This window comes from Harpia harpyja, chromosome 8, assembly GCF_026419915.1.
Source record: "Harpia harpyja isolate bHarHar1 chromosome 8, bHarHar1 primary haplotype, whole genome shotgun sequence".
Classification (NCBI taxonomy): Eukaryota; Metazoa; Chordata; class Aves; order Accipitriformes; family Accipitridae; genus Harpia; species Harpia harpyja.
Window position 1 is genome coordinate 45,335,455 of NC_068947.1, and position 15,715 is coordinate 45,351,169.

Consider the following 15,715-nt stretch of genomic DNA (forward strand, 5'->3'; position numbering starts at 1 on the left):
CACTGCAGCAGTAGAGGGATATGGCGAGAGAATGAAAAGGAAGGGAACAACAGATGTGGGTGAAGACGATCTCTCTGCCCCACGAACTTGGGAATCGGCGCTAGGCTGGTCTTTCTCAGTCTCACTGATTCGGAGGGTTTGCAGCGCTGGAGTTCGTGCGCCCGCTCCAGGAGAGCTGTCACAGGGCGGCTGGCGCGTCCGGCGGGGAGCACAGGCCCGGCTACGCCATTTCCAGGACCCTTCTCCCCTCGGCGTCCCTCCCCCGACCCCCGTGGCGGCGGGGCACCGCCTGAGGAGACGGCGGCGGGCTGTGGCTCCGAGCGCAGGGCTCGCCGCCACACGGCTGCTCGGGGCGCCTCCGGCCCTCGCCCCCCGCCGGGCCCCGCTGCCCCAGGGGGGACTCACCGCCACTTCGCCGCTCCTGAAGTCCGGGAGGCGGCCGGTCTCTCCCCTCTCGCCGCCGGGTGCCGTCCCGCCTCCCCCGCCCGGGGGACTACATCCCCCGGCAGCCTCCGCGCCGTCGCCGCCGGCCTTCATCTACCTGCCGAGCGCAGGTAGCCGCCGGCGGCGCGGTGCACGCCGGAGCTGGTAGTCCCTGAGGAGGGGAAGGGCAGTCCGGCCGTGCGTGAGGCAGAGCCGCTGGGGCGCGGGCCGAGGCGGGCGGCATGGACAAGCTCAAGCGGGTGCTGAGTGGCCGCGACGCGGAGGAGCCAAGCGGCCTGGCTGAGGTAACGCTCCGCTCCCCCCCGCACCTGCCCGGGGCGGGGGGGCTGCGTGCCGGAGCCGGGGCGGCGGTTGCCGAGCGGCGGTAGGCGGGAGCGCAGCGGTGGGGGGGCCCGGGCCGCCCCTCAGCGCCGCCGCTGTCCCTCCGTCGGCGGGACCGGCCTGCGCCGCCTCAGCCCGTCGTTGGGCCTCCGGTTCCCCGGGGCGGAGCCGGCCGGGGGCTGCCGGGGAGGGCGGTTCGCCTGGAGCCGCTCTGAGGACGTTTTCACTCGCGCTTAAAATCCCCCGCGTTTTACCCCGCGAGCAGCCGCTGCCGGCGGCCCCGCCGCCTGGGGAGGGAGCCCTGGCTTCCGCGTTTTGCGAGAGGGGATGACTCGGTCTCCGGAATAAACCTGGGCCGGCCGGGCAGGGGCAGACTGGTCGCTCCCGGGGGGGGCTGGCTGTCCCTCAGCAGCGCCCGCGCGTCCTGCGGGAGAGGGTGCGTGGACACCGGGGGTCCGTTTGCGCCAGGACGCGGTTTAGCAGCTTAGAGGGCAAGCGGCAAGTAAATAATAACTTGCACCCTTTGTTTTTCTCCTCGTTTCTAGGTTATTGATGCGACTTCGTTAGGTTGGGGCACCAGAGTGAAAGGCTTCGTTGCTTGTTTTGCAATAGGATGCCTGTGCTCGCTCTTGGTAAGGACATTTTGCTAGATCTCACTTGAGTTTCTGGAGCTCCGATCGTTACAGCCTTGCTGTATACTGTTGCCTGATTTTTTTTTTCAGCCTCTAGGAAGGCAGCTGACTCGGTTCCAGTTAGATGCAATGCACTAGCTCTTAGCGAGAGTGCCAATAAATGCAATTTACTTCTGTGTGTGTGATTCTGCAGTTTGGGTTTAAGTTTTCCTAAGGCTTCTTTTGTGTTGTGACGTTTCTTGGATATATTTCTTTTGCAATTTAAAAACTATATTAATTTTTTTTCCCCCTTTCTCTCTCTAAATGTTTCTTCTTAGGGTAGTTGTCTGCTATGGGTACCAAAGAAAGGGCTGATCCTCTTTGCGGTGTTTTATACGCTGGGGAATATTGCATCTATTGGGAGGTAACAATCTTTGTATACTAGTCCCCTAATAAAGATGAGAAACTAAAGCAGAATGATAGGTGGAGGTGCGTAAGTGGTAGAAGCTGTTGCATTTGTGTGAAAAGATTTGCTTATGTAGATCATTCTCTTGTTGCTGAATTTTAAAGAACAGCGTTTCCCCTGTAGTGCCCTGAAATGGTGAAGTAAGTTTTTATTCTGTTTACTGTTATTAGCAATGCATTCAAGGGAAAAGTTACTCATCAGTAAAGAAGAATCAAACTGATACTTTGAGCACTGAGGCTTTTTGATTTTGTTGGTTCTTTCCCCCTCAAGATAAAAATAATTCTTTGCCATTTTGCATTCGGTAATGTTCTGTGTGCTTTGGTGAATGTATTTGGGGCAGTCTGTCTGTCAGGGCAGGCCTGTTTGATAAGCCTTCCTGGCCATTGATGTTCCTGAAGCACAGCCCCACTGACTTTGTGACAGACACAACCTTCTCCGATGGAGGAAACTTAACAAGATGTTAGAAAGCACAAGGAATGGAATGGGAAATAATATAGTAATGAGGTGGAATAATATAGTATATGAGGCAGAAATACCACCTTAGATAAAACTTTCACCTTGTGTAATTCATGCAGTATCAATCACCAGGGCCCTAAATGAGGGCTGCAGATCTGGTAAGGGGTCAGAGAATGGATCCAGGCCTGAAAACAGCCCTTTATGTAGAGGAATTGGGCTGGATTACCTAGTAATCCACGCAGAGCCTCCGTGGCTGGTGTTTTTGAAAAGCAGGTTAAAAAAGCATCTGTCAGGAATGACCTAATTGAAGCTGACCTTGACCTATGCTTCTAGCTTGATAGTTCTGCTCTGCTTATGTTAATTGTAACTGAACAAGTGTGAATAAAATTATAGAATAAATACCTTGCACAAAGAAAAGCAGGAAAGGATTTTGTCTCATTGTGTATGCTGTTTCTTTTGTTATGCAGCAGTGATTACTACAACAACATAGTGTACTGATGTCCCATATGACAGGAGACAATTTAACAAAATAATCCCCCTTCGTAAGGAATCTTGCCTAGTTTCACTTTTGCTTTTCTACCTCTGTGTTCATCTTGCTTTTTTTTTTTTCACAGCACTCTTTTTCTTATGGGACCAATGAAACAATTGAAAAGGATGTTTGAGCCTACACGTTTGATTGCTACTATTGTTATGCTAGTAAGTATCAAAGGAACCAGTTTTAACTCATGCTAACTTGTAAACAATTTCCATTGTAAAGTCCTTTCGTATACATCGATCTAATTATGTATCAAGATGTGTTTGAAGGTGGCTTTTTGGTTTGGTTTTTTTTATTTTTTTTCTTAAAACATCAAACATCCTGCACATCTGCTATAGTGGAAAGGTACGTGTAGCACCAGAAAACCATCTTCCCATTATGAAAGACTGAGCTGAAGCCAGGTTGTTAGGCTAAACGAGCATTAAGGGCCTGCGGCTGGCGTGTGTGTACTGTGCACACACTTTTTTAGGGTGCTTGAGGTCACAACATCAAATTTTCATGTTGCTTAGAAGATGGAAGATGGGAAGCTAGTTTTTAAAAAGTTGTATTATGGAAGTTGTTCGACATTCTATTTTGCATAATTTTGTCTTTTTAGATTCTACCTGATTTGCTTTAAAGAGCTGTGTAGGTATTTCTACCTTGATAAAATCGTCATTTCCTGAAAAAGCAACTGGGGAATCTCTCTGCCCATCTTGCATTAAAAATTCAGAAATCAACCCAGTTGGCTGATAGCTTCACGTTTTGAAACTTGTATGACACAATGAATTTTCAAATTCAACAATCAACTGAAGTCAGCCCTTGGAATTATCTTCAGAAGATAGGAGTTGTGGCCAACCTTCTACTGGGGCAGGGAGGGGAAGGTGAAAATTGCTGTTAAGTTTCAGGCTCTCAATTGTTTGAAGTGCGTGTGCTTTTTGTCTCTTCAACTTTTCCATTTTCTCTTTGAGAGTCTAAAATCTGGAAGGTGGTTTAACTTTCATGAAACTGTCCTCCCATTTTGAGTGTGAATGTCTTCAGAGCATTCGCTCGGCATCAGTGCTTCCTATTTTTAAACATCCAGAGAGGCTGCAGGCAACTGATAGAGCTTGAGAAATTGACTGCGTATGCTCATGGATCAGCAGCAGGCAAGAAGCCTACTGTGTGATGTGTTTTTTATGCATTTAGGATCCCTGGAGTCAGGAGAATGCCTGGAATGTTGTTCACTGGAATAAAGCCAGTTGTTAGATGTATGATGTAGAATTTAGATCAATATATAAATCACCACCTTAAAACTAATGGAAAAACTACATTTAATGTCGATAATCATGGTTGAGGGGAAGCGTATGACTTCTTTGGCAATGCATGTGTTACTGTCTTGAATATGCAGTACTATTTTTTTTTTTTTAAGTCAAGCAGAAAAATGCACGTTATAATCTCTACTAGCACAATGGTACATGTGTATCAAAAGGCTGTTAGATGTTGATGGAGGAAGATCAAGTATCAGCATCTGTCATAGCTAAATGAGTTGTCGTGTCTTAAATTGAAAATGAAAACTTGAACTAAAAGGAGGCTCCTCTTAAAACTGAGAGTTAAAACAGAAAATAATTCAAAATGGCCTACTACCCTTCAAGATTTTAACTGTGTTGGAAAAAGTGCCAGGTTGAATGGCTGTGCTGGACTTCATACTAAACAGGAGAGCTACTAAGGAATAGCTGAAAGTTCTTAAAAGTGTATTGTAGTTTTAATTGGTAAGAATTAAGTAATGACCTAACTTCAACCCCATGGTAACCTTGAGAATCAACGGGAAATGTGGCATGTACAGAAGCAGAAAGACTGGAGTTTTAACTGAAAAGTCTTACTTATGCAAAATGATGAAGTGTGATGTATACCTATGACACCAAGAAGTGTGTGGGATGAAGTAGGGACCTGCTGATGTTGCAAAAGAGCTGTAGGAACCTCTTCCTCTTGTTCCTTTGCAGCCATAAAATTATTTTCTGGAGATATCAGGCTGATATTTCCTCATTGCTTTAATTCACTTCAGAAATGTAATAGCGAGAGCATTTTAAATACAGGGAACTCTTATGCAGGATTGGATAAAACTATGAAATGATGTAATCTGTTTCTGTCTCTGTGAAGGAACCTGTTACGGTGTTACAACATCTATTAAAAACTGGACTTGTTTCTATCTTTAATAGAAATTGTTTGTTTTCTTCTAGTTGTGTCTCATACTAACACTGTGTTCTGCTTTCTGGGTGAGTACTTGAGTCCTATATGTATATATAACTGGAGTATATTTTAAAACTAAGATTCTTACACTGTTGTCTCTGCTGTGTGTCTTCCCCCCTTCCCCCTTCTCTCCTTCAGTGGCGTAAGGAAGGACTTGCGCTCCTTTTCTGCATCTTTCAGTTTTTTGCCTTGGCATGGTAAGTGATTACTTTCACACACACTCCATTTTCTATTGCACCTAACATCAGTAGCTGAATTGTGAGTGGATTTTGACCTTGCATGAGTTAGAGGGAAGGAGAATTTTTATCTCACCATTCACCTAGAAGCAAGACAGTGCATCAATGAGGAGCTGACTTGCTCCTGCTTCTTGGCCTCTCACACAACTTCAGAGGCTTTGGAGATGGAGCTCAGGGCTCCATTGCTGGGGGAAGTTCCTTTGAACATGTTTAATTTCTGTGAGCTTGAAGTAAAACTGCTTTTTTTTCTTTCCCTTTGAAATGAATTTTTTGTTTGCTGTCTGGTATTCCTCTTCTACGCTCTCCTGAATTTGTCTTGTTAAAAGACCCAGAAATGCCAATCAAATTAAGTGTCACTGTTCTTTAAGTTAACATATGCTCTGTGTAACGTCACAGAAGTTGTACAGAAACTGATATGAAATCTAGCCAGCCCTCAAGACTAATCTTACCCGCCTATAGGCGTTGGAGTGTGAAGAATATTGGGTGCAGGAGAACTGTGTTTAAAATGCTTCTACAATATGCCCCGTGATTTTGCCGTAGTATTTCACAACCTGGCTGCAAGGGTACTCATTCCTGTTGCTCACAAACTCAAAGCTTCATTTGGTTGTGCATCTTGCAGTTAACTTGTTCAGAGCATCAGAGGGGTTGTTCTTCTTGATTGTGACTCTAATAAAATCTGACATGAAGAGTAACCTTAAAAATCTTTCTTCTTAGGTACAGCATTTCCTTCATACCGTTTGCAAGGTAAGCTTCCCTACTTCCTTACTTTTTGTCATCGTGAGGTTTAATGATGCAGAAGATTAGTTTATAGAAGCATTGTAATGTATGGCTTTAGAAGCTTTTCCATGATGGCGTTTTAGGGGGAGGAAATACAGGTAGTTAAACCTGAAAACAAAACTAAGCATCTTTTCTAGCAGGAGAACACAAATCTAACAAAATAAGAGGGCTTCCTATAAAAATATGTAAGTGTGCTGACCACATGCTAAACTTAAGGCTTGCCTTTGGAATGCCTAAATGTTGGTCCAAAATGCTACTAGACAAGTGTCATCTTCTGTGTACCTTTTTTTCCTGTTCTCCCCCATGAGCACTATTCTGTGTTTGAGCATACAGTTCTCTATACTGCTCCATCAGCCCCACCCTTCTTCAGCGCACCGCTTCAATACGAGCTTACAGGTGTCATTTCCATTGCAGTTGGGCAGGTGGACAGTGAGCAGACCCGCTTGTCTCTAATGCATTCACGTAGTCATGCTAATTATGTAAGCGCAATTAATACATGGTCAGCTGATCTTTAAAGTCCTCAGTGTCAGTGCGATAGCAGCATGGAATGAGTCTCATCAAGCAGCATAACTGATTTTTTTTTTTTTTTTTTTTCCTTTCTCCTGCCTGTAGGGATGCTGTGAAGAAATGTATTTCGGTCTGTCTGTCCTAACAGGAATACTGGATGCTTCACAAAGTTCTAGGAAGTATAGTAGAACTATGTTAAGATCACTGTGTATGTATTTTTCTACTTCTGTCTTAAACATGTGCCTTTCAGCTTGTTGTTAGAAGCTTCTTGTGTTAAATCCAGTGTATGCAATTGCCTGGTTTTGTAAGCAATGGTGTCTGTAGGACAGGGTGCTTGTGATCAAATGAAGTTCGGTTTGGCAGAAGAACTGGGCAAAGGTCCAGAATTTGTTATAATAATTCTTATGTAAAATCATGTATTTGTGTGATTTTGCAAAAGTAACAAAGTAATACGTGAAGTCTGTAAAATGGAGACCTCGACTCTGATGGGACTATGCCAGTCTAGAGGATTTCTTTTTCAAGAAAAAGAAATCAGCTGGCAACTGATTTCTTACTGACAACTTGGGTTTTTTTAAATAGCACGTAGTCACTTAATCTTTGCACTGTTTGCCTTGGATAATGGAATATTGGTATTCTTTCTTTTCCTGCTTCCCTTGCAAAATTTTAGGTTTATGAGACTTCTAAAAAATGTAATTCTAAATGAAAAGACTGTTTTGGAGCAAGTATGAAATGTTTGCATCTTTAATGAAGTACTTAATTTTCAGTTTAGACTGATGGTGTTTCCTTAAAATACATGAAAGGGACATTTGCCTCTGTAAAAACTTGTTCCCTTAGGAAGAGCACTTGCAAAATAAGGTTAATAGAATTTTTTCAGCTGCCAGGAGCCTGAGTTCTTTGCCTTGCCTACAGCTAATGGTAACACATACAAGGTAAGAAACTGAAATTTTCCATGTGGAGCAAGGTGCTTCTCTTCTTCCCCAGCTGTAGCATAGGAGCAGTGTGAAGCTGAGTGCATGATAGGTAAGCAAAGGGAGAATTTATGTATGTCCTGTCTCAAAGGACAAACTGTTGATAAGGTGGAAGTGGGCTATTGTTTAAGCAGTCTGGGCTAGGGAGAAGACATTTTCTTCTGAACTTGTAAATAAGTTAAAACTCCAACATTCCTATTTTTTTTAAGTGGGATCAGTTTCATTTCTCCTAAAGCTCTTGTATACACTAGTAAACTTCTGCTTTGAGGAGAAAGTACAATTTTCTATTGCCTGTCTTAGCAAAGAAAGCGTGTAACAATCTAGCTGCCAGCTTCAAACAAAAGCTGAGCAGTCGGTATCCAAATCCCAAGGCCACTCTACATTCTCTTTATCTTCTGAGCTATGTATAATCATTTACTCCCATTGCAGTGGTCAGTTGTTTAATATCTGCACACAGATTCCCGCTTCTGCTGTGTGAGATACTGTTTAACTGCTTTCACCTTTCTGCTTACCAAACTGTCTTGCTGGAGTCAGCGTCTATGAAGATGATTATCCAGTGGACTTTAGTATGAGCTGAAGCCTCTCTTCTTCCATTTACCAGGAATTTAGTCATTTAACAGCGTTGTGCTTGCATGGCAAGTGTATCCTTGACATGTACCACAAAGATTTTAATGTAGGAAAAACCTAGATCTACTTGGCAATAAAGTATAAGCCTACAGTGAAGCCAATAATTGTATGGATTCCAGAAAGTTACTAGAAACTGAGTTAATAGAAAATCTTAAACTTAAGTGTCCTTCCGATAATTCGTAAAGCACAGTACCATCCTGCTGTTAGGATCCTCTAAAAAGAAGAAATATTCCCTTCTGAGGATGGTATGAAAAGGAAACTTTAACAGGCTTTGTGTGGATTCCAGCTGGCTAGAGTTACTGTTACAAAAGCATTTGAATGGAAAATGCCACCTTGAAAACATGGCACTGATACTGGGATGAAGCAATTATACAGGATGATGTTCAAGTGTTATGTCCCAGTGCTGCTTCCCTCCACCCCCCCCCCAGGATTTGGAAGTTAGTGTTGAAATAACTGGGTTGACTATTGCTTTTCTTGAAAGGAGGAATTAGTTAAATGCCCAAGAGAGACTGGGAATTAAAGAATACTGATACTTCTTTTCCCTGACTGATCTAAGACAAGTATCTAAACTGATGTGTGTCTTTTTTTATCAGGGAGTAGGTTCAAAACCTAATTTACATCTGTCAAAGGACCTGTGTTAGTCTTTTATTAGGACTTTGATAATGTTTACAGAATTCCTTTGTATAAGGGCAGTTTAAATGCAACCCTAATGCCTTTTACATTCCAGTATTTCTTTAATTTTAACATCTCTGGACGTTCCTGGAAAACGCTACAAGTATAGCATGTATTATTTCTCCTTTCCCTCTCCAGGAAAGTTATGTTAACTTGGATCATCATCAGTCAACACAATGGAATTTGACTTCTGGGGTTCTTTTTTTGAATACTTCAGATTAGGAGTAAAAGGCTTTTGCTTATTCCTTGACAAGCTTGTGCAGGATAGTGGTACCCTGACTCTCCAGCAGTTTGTCTAGAAGAACACTAGAATTGGGTATGTTGAATATTAGTTTTTCAACTTGCATACTAGCTACCTGGAACGTTTTTAGCTGACTGTTGTGAGCATAGCAACTTAGAAGTAGGAAATTGAGGAAACTACTAATAGATATGGCGTAAACTTAATGGATTCCCCCCCTCTTCCTTTTTAAAGCTGTACTTCCAGCTCCACAGCCTTTTATTCAGTAAGAGAGAACAAATCTTCATTTGACTGCATAGCACATGAGGCTAAGTAATTGTGCCCTTAAAGGAAGGGAACCCAAGGGGAGATGGCAAAGACATAAGGATCACCAGAGTGCCATTAGGGTTTATGTTGCCCTTTGGTGTTGTATTCTGTTCCTGTGAAGGTCAGACAGTGGGAGAGATTCATCGTATTCTTGCCAATATGTGAAACATACTCAGGGTTTGTCATGTTATCTATAAGCAGTTTTGATTTAAAATAACTCTTCTCTACCAGAACAAAACTCTTCAGATTCTTACTCGCTTATAAGTAGTTGTGTTCAGGCTATTGCCAAGTTTAGCAGCAAAAGATTTTTCTACTTTGTTAAAATACTTTATTGTATATGATTTTACATAATCAGGGAGTAGACTAGTATATGAACGTTCCCTCTTCACCAGCCTCAATCTGAATTAGATTATACCATTTTTTTGTCATTAAAACTACTTTCTCTTAAGTTTTGATATCGTCAGCTTTGGTTATCTGCTTGGCAGGAAGCATGGTGGGCATTTCTGAAGCCCTCTCTAGCTTTGTATCTTAATGTCCTTCAAGGCAGGAATGTTTGTTCTATGCACTCTACTGCAAACAGAGATGTTTGTGTTTTAACTCACAAAGCTCCTTCCTTCCCAAAGTCCTTGCGTAGTTGTCTATGGCACTTAACTCAAGGCTGACTTTCCTGAAGAAACTTGTATGAAGTTGGATTCCCATCTTGGTAGGATTTGGTGTTCTACCAGAAAGTGCTTTTTGCCCAGCCTCGCTGTCAACTTGCCTATCCACTTTTTTTTTACTTTTTGCAGAACAGCTAACATAACCTTAACCAAGCAGCCTTAGCATGCAGTTCTAGCATGAAATGTGTATCTCTGGGATCAGCTGACTTTACAGATACTGTAGAAAGGGAAACAGGGAGGGTGGTAGTCATCTGTTCCCAAAGTACTGAGATTTTATACATTAAAATGTGGGATTTTTTTCGTTACTTCAAAGTTTTGCTCTATGTGATTAAGTCCACTGTGAATACTGGTACTAAGACAGTTCTACAGTGATGATGTGAACAATTTCATCTTGTTTAGTATTTACAGTAATAAGATCGTTCATGAGCTGTTACAAAAACCAAGGAAGAAATTTCTGCACCAAGTTGAAATTCTTTTAAGAAGTCATGTTTTAAAAAGAGGAAGAGGCTTTTTGTGTGAATACTTACTGTGGAAGTTTGGGGGAGGGTGGAGACTCTGCTATGGGATGGCTTCCAGCTAGATGGAGGATGACAGGCTTGAATCGATCATGACTTGTGGGTAGATTGCAGCTGGCCTCCAATGCATTTGGAGGCTCATGGCACTGTTGCCTATGTGCAGTCTGAAGCTTGTGTTCTGGGAACTGCCTTGTGGAGCAGTGTGGGCACTTGAAGCTCATCCCCTTCTGCTGTGTGCTAAGAGATTGAAAGAGCCTCTGAGTTTCTGAGAATGGTTCTTGCTTAGTTTTGATTAATCATGCTAATGAAAGATCACTGTTGCTATTGTAGACTCTCAAAACTGAGGAGGAGGATGACGTTTAAATATTTTTGTCTTAAATACTGATGTTTACAACCATAGCAAATACTGCCTATGTAGGACAGAAAGCACAGAAATGGTGTATTTTCTTAAAACCACGTGCCTCACTGTAATGTGACAACACTAAATTTTTTTTAACAGCTGTGGAATTGTTTTGTAAAATAAAACCCAAACTCTCAGAAATTCTCCACAATGTTTTATACTGTTACTGATTGTTTGCTGTTGTGGTTTTTCTGTGTATTTACACTGTTTGATTTCTACTTTGATAAACATCTTTTTTCCTAAAAACTTTCTCTGTAATGAAGTGAAATCTTTACTTACACGTGCTGGGTTTTTTTCTTTCAATAAAGTTGTCATTGCATTAAATGAATTGCTCTTATGGTTAATGTGGAGTTTTTAATGATGCTGATTCTCCAGATGATGTTGGAATTGCTGTGGGTTGGTTTCTTTTTTGTTTGTTTTTTAAAAACAAACAAAGTGATTGTCTTGTCCTCACTTCCTTTGCTGTGTACACAACATGTACTGCTGAGGGGAGTTTGCGTGTCACCACTGCTGTGCAGCTGCTTCACCCAACTTATAACTAGCTCAACCAAATTCTTATTGGCATAGCTACATGCACAGTTGGCACAACTAGATATGTTAAGGTGGAGATGATATTTTTATTATTACTTATTTACCTCAAGAGTCAACCTAGATGTGCCAACAAACTATTGGCTTAGTCCATGCTACAGAGCAAATAATTCCTGATGCTATTCTGTCAGCAAAGGCTAGTTATGAAGCAACGTGCCTCTGGCTCTTCTTTGTGGAATAAATACAATCTGAATACTGGTATACACTGGAAGTAAAAAGTCAATGATTTATGAATGTGTGTTAAAAGTAGAGTTAGAGGCAATGATTTCAATTTTTTCTTTTTTTTTTAAACTTTCAGAAAGCATGTCTGTTCAAGTTTGTGCCTAATACACATCCAAACACTTGCTGTGGTTTTAATATTCCTTGACAGTGTATGAGGCTCTGCATTGGGCTGTTCAGAGTACATTAAACTTTCTTCTGACTGACAGGGCAAACCAAAGCAGTTGAATTTTTTTGCAAGGGTGGTGGTGAGACTTGCGTGCTGTGGGAGACTTAAGTTTTCAGTTACTTTTTTTTTTTTTATTGTTCTTCTAAGCAAGCTCTGTCTCAAAGCTGACTAAACTGAAACTTCTGTCCTACAGGAAACTCCAAAGTTTTGTTTGAAACAGAAGCAGCAGCCTGTCTTCCCGTAATATAGAAACCTAGGGGTTTGGATTTTATCTTTTTGAAAAGGTTAGAGCTTCCAGGGACTATAAGGAGAGCTTGATATATCTATTTCATATTAAGACAGCTATGAATCCGAGTCCTAAAAGGGCAATAAATCCTTTCCATATTTAATAGCATAGAGCTATTTTGCTTGCCTAGTTCAACCTCCTGCCTAACAGCAAAGCTGTAGAACTTTGCCACATCGTTCTCATGCTGAGGTCTTAATACCTGAATGATTTAAAAAAATAAATAAAATTAAGTCTTCATTTGAAACCTCTAAACAATGCATGATCAGGAGCCCTGTAGGGAAAGTGTATTCTGTAGATGACTTTGCTCCTTAGAAATACTCTGTGAAAGGGTTTATCAGTTGTACTACAGTATCTAGTCCCTGAATCCAACCTATAAATATTGGGGCAGAGTCATCAGCACCACATTCAACTTCAGTGACAAGACTTGGAAGGCTGCCATACTCATAATGCCTGCCCCTCTCCCTTCTTCCACAAGGTCTGATTTGCAAGAGAGGGTATTTTGTGGATACAAGAAGTTCAAAGTTGGGTGTTGGTATTTATTTCCTTCCCTTACTTGTACCTTTCCTATTGAGCTCAGTCTTGGTTGCAGTATCCAGTGGGGGTACAGGCTTTTATCTGCCCAACCATGAAGAGCTGGAGATGCCTGAAGGGGAAAAAAAAAAATCCTCTGTCTTTTCACTTTTCTGAAGAAAGCTTCTGATGAATTAGAGATGGAATAGTATATCTAAGCTGCCAATCTTTGGGATTGGTATTTTAAGTTAGCTTATTTGAAACCCTTTTAAGTTTTTCTTGGGTTCCCTTGTGGCATGTCTAAAACAGGTTATTCCTGAGAGTTTGTGCTTTAAAATCTCTGCAGAAGCAAGTGTGGAGTAATGCTGATGTAGTGGAAAATGGTACATTGAAAGTATTGGCTGGCCAACATGATTTCATCGCAGCTCTGAAGGGCTGTCGCTTCCAAATATGTGGAGTGAGAACAAATTATTTTATGATGGGCGTGTACTCCTGTGTTTTCTAGTTGTGTGTAACAGGATGTGTCAGGCTCACCACTTTTGAGAGAATCAAATGCTTCAAGCGAGTTATACTTGCAACTTGTTAACTCTCATTGTTAACAAAAAGCTTTAAGTTATACATCCAAGTCAAAAGTGCACATTTGATTTCCCTAATATAAACACTGAACCTGTGACTTTTGTTCCGAAATGTTGTAAACAGAATTTAAAATTTTGTTTAGAATCTCTCAAATTCTTTATTATTTTCTGACCTTAAAAATGGGGACAGTAATAGTTTCTTGCTCTAGGTGCTAATCCATGTCTGGAGACAGCACTGAATATCTTCAAGTAGGAAAAACAAATTAGGGAAAAGTATAATTATTGTTTAAAACAAACTAACTTACATTTATCACGAGCCTGACTACATCAGGATTTTTTTTTGTTGTTGTTCCTTTTTTTAAAAAGAAGAAAGGTTGCTCTGGAAAGCCTCCCATGCTTTCTGGGCTCAGGATTAATCTCAGTTATAATCTCAATTATAATACCAGGCAGGGAGGTACTACTTGAACAAGCTGCCTGCCTCACTGCCAAAAACATACCTGGTAGAAGTTATTGAAACTGTCCCCTCACTCCCCAACATTAATGAAAAGGCTAATCTTCTCTAAGTCTCTTCTAACCTAGCAATCTCTTAAGGGGCTGGATCCATGATTAAAAAACAGAGGGAAAGCAGCTGTCTTTTTATCCTCTCTTAATTATTCCTTGGTAGTCGATAGGTGTTGATTTCCTAGGAGTGTCATGGTGATGGAGGTTACGTTTCCCTGTGTTGTTGGGACTAAATGTTCAGAGGGGGGTTAGTTGTTTGAATGCTTCAGGGGGAGCTTTGGAGATGGAAAGAGTGAGTCTTGTTCTCTGCGATTTCATCTGATCACGGAAGGGCTGCCTTTTATTTGGAAACATGCACCTAAAGGCCAAAAAACAGCTATCCAATGTCAAGGCAAGGCAGGCCTCTTTAATTAACCTTTTTTCTTTTTTGTTTTTTCTTTCTGGTGTATCTCACCAGCTGGTGGCCAGGAGGGTTTTAGAACGAGTTTAATTAGAAAGTCAAAAATAATACCTTTTTTTTTCCTGCTGTAACTTGGTCTATAAACTCCAGTAAGTCTTGCAGGATTGTTCTTTCACTGCTCTCCCCAGTCCTCGTTGCTTCATTTAAAAACATGAGTCCCTAAATTCTTACTAGTAAATCCTGGACATGGCTGGAGCTGGTTATGAGTGTTGTAGTTGCATTTTTAACGAGTTTACAATATTGCAGGTTTTGTATGAGCATCTTCTGCTCCTTTCGATGCCCCTACTGATTTGCTTGTTTAATTAAATGGGGGACAAGTGCAAGAGGGGTAATAGCCTTCTGTCCTCCAGCCCTGCTCTATCCCACTTGCAGTGGCAATGATTGTCAGTCACCTTGTTACTGTGTTACTCTGTAATTGCAGCTACCTTTTCTTCAAATGTCAGGTTTGGCGAGATTTAACTTCCAGCCCAAGAAATAACCCACCTGATATCTGAGAATGGATTATTCTCAGTGCCCTGGCAATACCTACATCCAGTGACATTAATCTGTTTGTGCCTCAGTTTCACCATCTTTAGACTTGGGAAAATTAATCTTGCAAGAAAGCAGGAGAGAGAAGAGATGTTTGGGAAGGATTCGAAGTCATTATTTAGATGAACAGAGGGACATAAGATTAGAGGATGTTTCTTACTTCTAAAACAGGCTAAGTATTCAAGGTAAAGATTTTCACCCTTAATATTTTTTTAAATGAAAAGCCAACAATAAGCGAATAACTTTGACTATGAATCTGTCTGGTTTCTCTTCTGCAGCCCTCTGTTTCACACAGCTGCCATGGGAATATACGATGTGAAGAAGCCTGATATGTGGGATGGGATTCATATGGGTCTGGATGTGTATTTTAAAGTAAAATCTCGGGCCTAAGCGCATTCAGCTGATCATTTGCTTGCATGCATGCAAACTTGTTATTTCTTTGGCTAATTCTTCTAGGCTGGAAAGATATGTCAGCGGTGAGCTGTGCCTCCTGGATATGTTGCTACATACATCACAAATTGCTCTTAGTCTGAACTCTTGCAGCTGAAACACCCTTCCCCAGGCTGAAAATAGCAATTGGGCTATTCCCACTAGCCAACCACAGGTAACTACTCTCATTTTGGAAAATGTTGTGGTTGCAGGCATCCAGAGCTATGGTAACATAGTTATAAAATCAAAATTCAAACTGTATGGAAGTCAGGTATTTTAAGAGATTAGATTTGTGCGGTTTTTTTTCTTCTGGGACACAAGACTTTCAAGCACCATGCACCTTGTGTGAGTGATAACTGTAAGCACCTAAGTGTAAGTTACTTTTAGTATCTGAAAGTGCATTTTACTATCGTGCAGGATGCAAATTTTAGTGTGATACTCCAAAGCAAATGCCTTCGTGCTTCTCCCTTAGGGACGCTAGCTGTAAAAAACCCAGTCTTATTGATG

The 15,715-nt window shown here is 41.6% G+C and overlaps 1 protein-coding gene across 6 annotated transcripts; it reads left to right on the top strand.

Annotated features, from left to right (window-relative positions):
• The first annotated feature begins 488 nt into the window (after positions 1–488).
• SFT2D2 (SFT2 domain containing 2) lies at positions 489–15,384 on the top strand. Of its 6 annotated transcripts, XR_008236433.1 has the most exons (10): positions 551–728; positions 1,311–1,397; positions 1,715–1,800; positions 2,913–2,994; positions 5,029–5,064; positions 5,177–5,235; positions 5,989–6,018; positions 6,664–8,167; positions 9,089–9,141; positions 14,812–15,384. XR_008236433.1 is itself a non-coding variant. In XM_052795240.1 (8 exons), exons 1-8 carry the CDS (start codon positions 666–668, stop codon positions 6,701–6,703), a joined length of 483 nt encoding a protein of 160 aa, XP_052651200.1. In that variant the 5' UTR covers positions 551–665; the 3' UTR covers positions 6,704–11,271. The 6 variants fall into 6 exon arrangements, 3 of the variants coding, with proteins under 3 accessions (XP_052651201.1, XP_052651202.1, XP_052651200.1); XR_008236431.1 differs by lacking the exon at positions 14,812–15,384 and having other exon boundaries at positions 549–728; positions 6,664–6,766; positions 8,964–11,271; XR_008236432.1 differs by lacking the exon at positions 14,812–15,384 and having other exon boundaries at positions 9,089–11,271.
• Positions 15,385–15,715: the final 331 nt, after the last annotated feature.

Coding starts and splice junctions, on each gene's coding strand:
- SFT2D2 (XM_052795240.1), top strand. CDS start 666: ATGGACAAGCTCAAGCGGGTGCTGAGTGGCCGCGACGCGGAGGAGCCA. Junction 1,801..2,912: donor AATATTGCATCTATTGGGAG/GTAACAATCTTT, acceptor TTTTTTTCACAG/CACTCTTTTTCTTATGGGAC. Junction 5,065..5,176: donor CACTGTGTTCTGCTTTCTGG/GTGAGTACTTGA, acceptor TCTCTCCTTCAG/TGGCGTAAGGAAGGACTTGC.